The 1,344-nt window shown below is 37.2% G+C and overlaps 1 protein-coding gene across 1 annotated transcript; it reads left to right on the top strand.

The window, feature by feature from the left end:
- Positions 1-432: 432 nt before the first annotated feature.
- Positions 433-828, top strand: LOC132282192 (uncharacterized). The gene has a single exon (XM_059783807.1). It carries the CDS (start codon positions 433-435, stop codon positions 826-828), a length of 396 nt encoding a protein of 131 aa, XP_059639790.1.
- The last annotated feature ends 516 nt before the right edge of the window (positions 829-1,344 follow it).

Genomic DNA, 1,344 nt, shown 5'->3' with positions numbered 1-1,344 from the left:
CAAACAACACCGTTTTTTTTTGCGAGTGTTTCAATTGCTTTCTATATCTATCTTGCCCCATTGCTATATTTTGGATCAAATGCACGGTACAATTACTAAAATATAATATTTTAAGATTGTAACAGTTCGAAATGAATATTTTATTTATGTGGCATATAATATAGATAATATAAATAATAAAATATTAAAAATGAGGGAATTCTTTCTCCAAAGAGGGATACTCGTGTGACTTACATTTAGACCATATATGAGATATAGTTTAACTGTAATACCCAGTCATTCTGCAGAAGAAAACAAGCAACTTGCGACAACATTAAAAGGATATGAAAAAAAAATGTATCCACAAGATATTGTATTTGATAAGGCTACCCACCTAACAATCTGAGTTGAAATTCAGTACACCCTTCTTTTCTATTCCGGCATTCACAACTCATGAAGCCCAAAACCAGTTTCATAAATGGGATTCAGAAGGCGGACACCAATTCCTTTTGGAGCAGAAACAAGAGAAGACGCAAAGAGAAGCCCTTCTCCGTTACCGGATTCCTCCAAGACAGTGGCCGGAAGATACAGGAAACGATGTTGGGTCCCGGAGGCGGTGTGGGGATCGGATGTGGAGTGGGAGTGGGCTTCGGGTTAGTCGGAGGAGTTGGGTATGATGGGTTGTCATGGAACCATGTGAAGATGGTTTTTGGGATTGGGATGGGTTGTGGTGTTGGGGTCGGGTTTGGGTATGGGCAGGGTTTCGGATATGGTTTCGATTCGGACTCTTTGGATTCTTATCTGTCCAAGCCGAACTCAGATTCCTATAAGCCAATTATCCAGATATGATGATTTAAGTGGAGTACTTTTTTATTTGTCGTTCTGCACTTACTGTTTCAAACACTTATTTAGACACGGCTTCTCTTGCTTACCTCCGGAAACGATTTGTTTTTGTTTCTGGAATTGGTGTTGTCCTCTGAAATCTTGTGAAAAAATGGTTTTAACTTTTGAGGGTGTTTGTTGTTTCATTACTTGTTTCAATAAAGATGAGTAACTCCTAGTATGGGGGTTGGTGTTTTCAGTATGAGGCCTATTTGTAATAGTGTAACCGATGAGATATACACCTGATGTAGTGGAAGTGTGATGCTATACAATTACTTTCAAAAATCGACTAAACAATCATTTTCCTTTTAATATGGTTGATTGAATTTCTTAATTTCAATGTAATACCAAGGCAAAGTATACTTAGCAACGCTTGGAATGCTCTAATTTTTGCACTTGCTGAAATTGCAAAAACTAAAATGGTAGAGATGTCAATTTTTCCATTAAAAGTGTTCTAATTTGTTCTCTTTTTGTATGTTTGTG

Source organism: Cornus florida, unplaced genomic scaffold (genome assembly GCF_030987335.1).
Source record: "Cornus florida cultivar Cherokee Brave unplaced genomic scaffold, ASM3098733v1 CherokeeBrave_3.0.0_Hap2_Chr11, whole genome shotgun sequence".
NCBI classification, from domain to species: Eukaryota; Viridiplantae; Streptophyta; class Magnoliopsida; order Cornales; family Cornaceae; genus Cornus; species Cornus florida.
Note: the sequence above shows the minus strand (reverse complement) of the source record. Positions and strands in the feature narration are given on the sequence as shown.

Bases quoted from the DNA above. Each gene is read 5' to 3' on its own strand.
- LOC132282192 (XM_059783807.1), top strand. From the start codon at position 433: ATGAAGCCCAAAACCAGTTTCATAAATGGGATTCAGAAGGCGGACACC.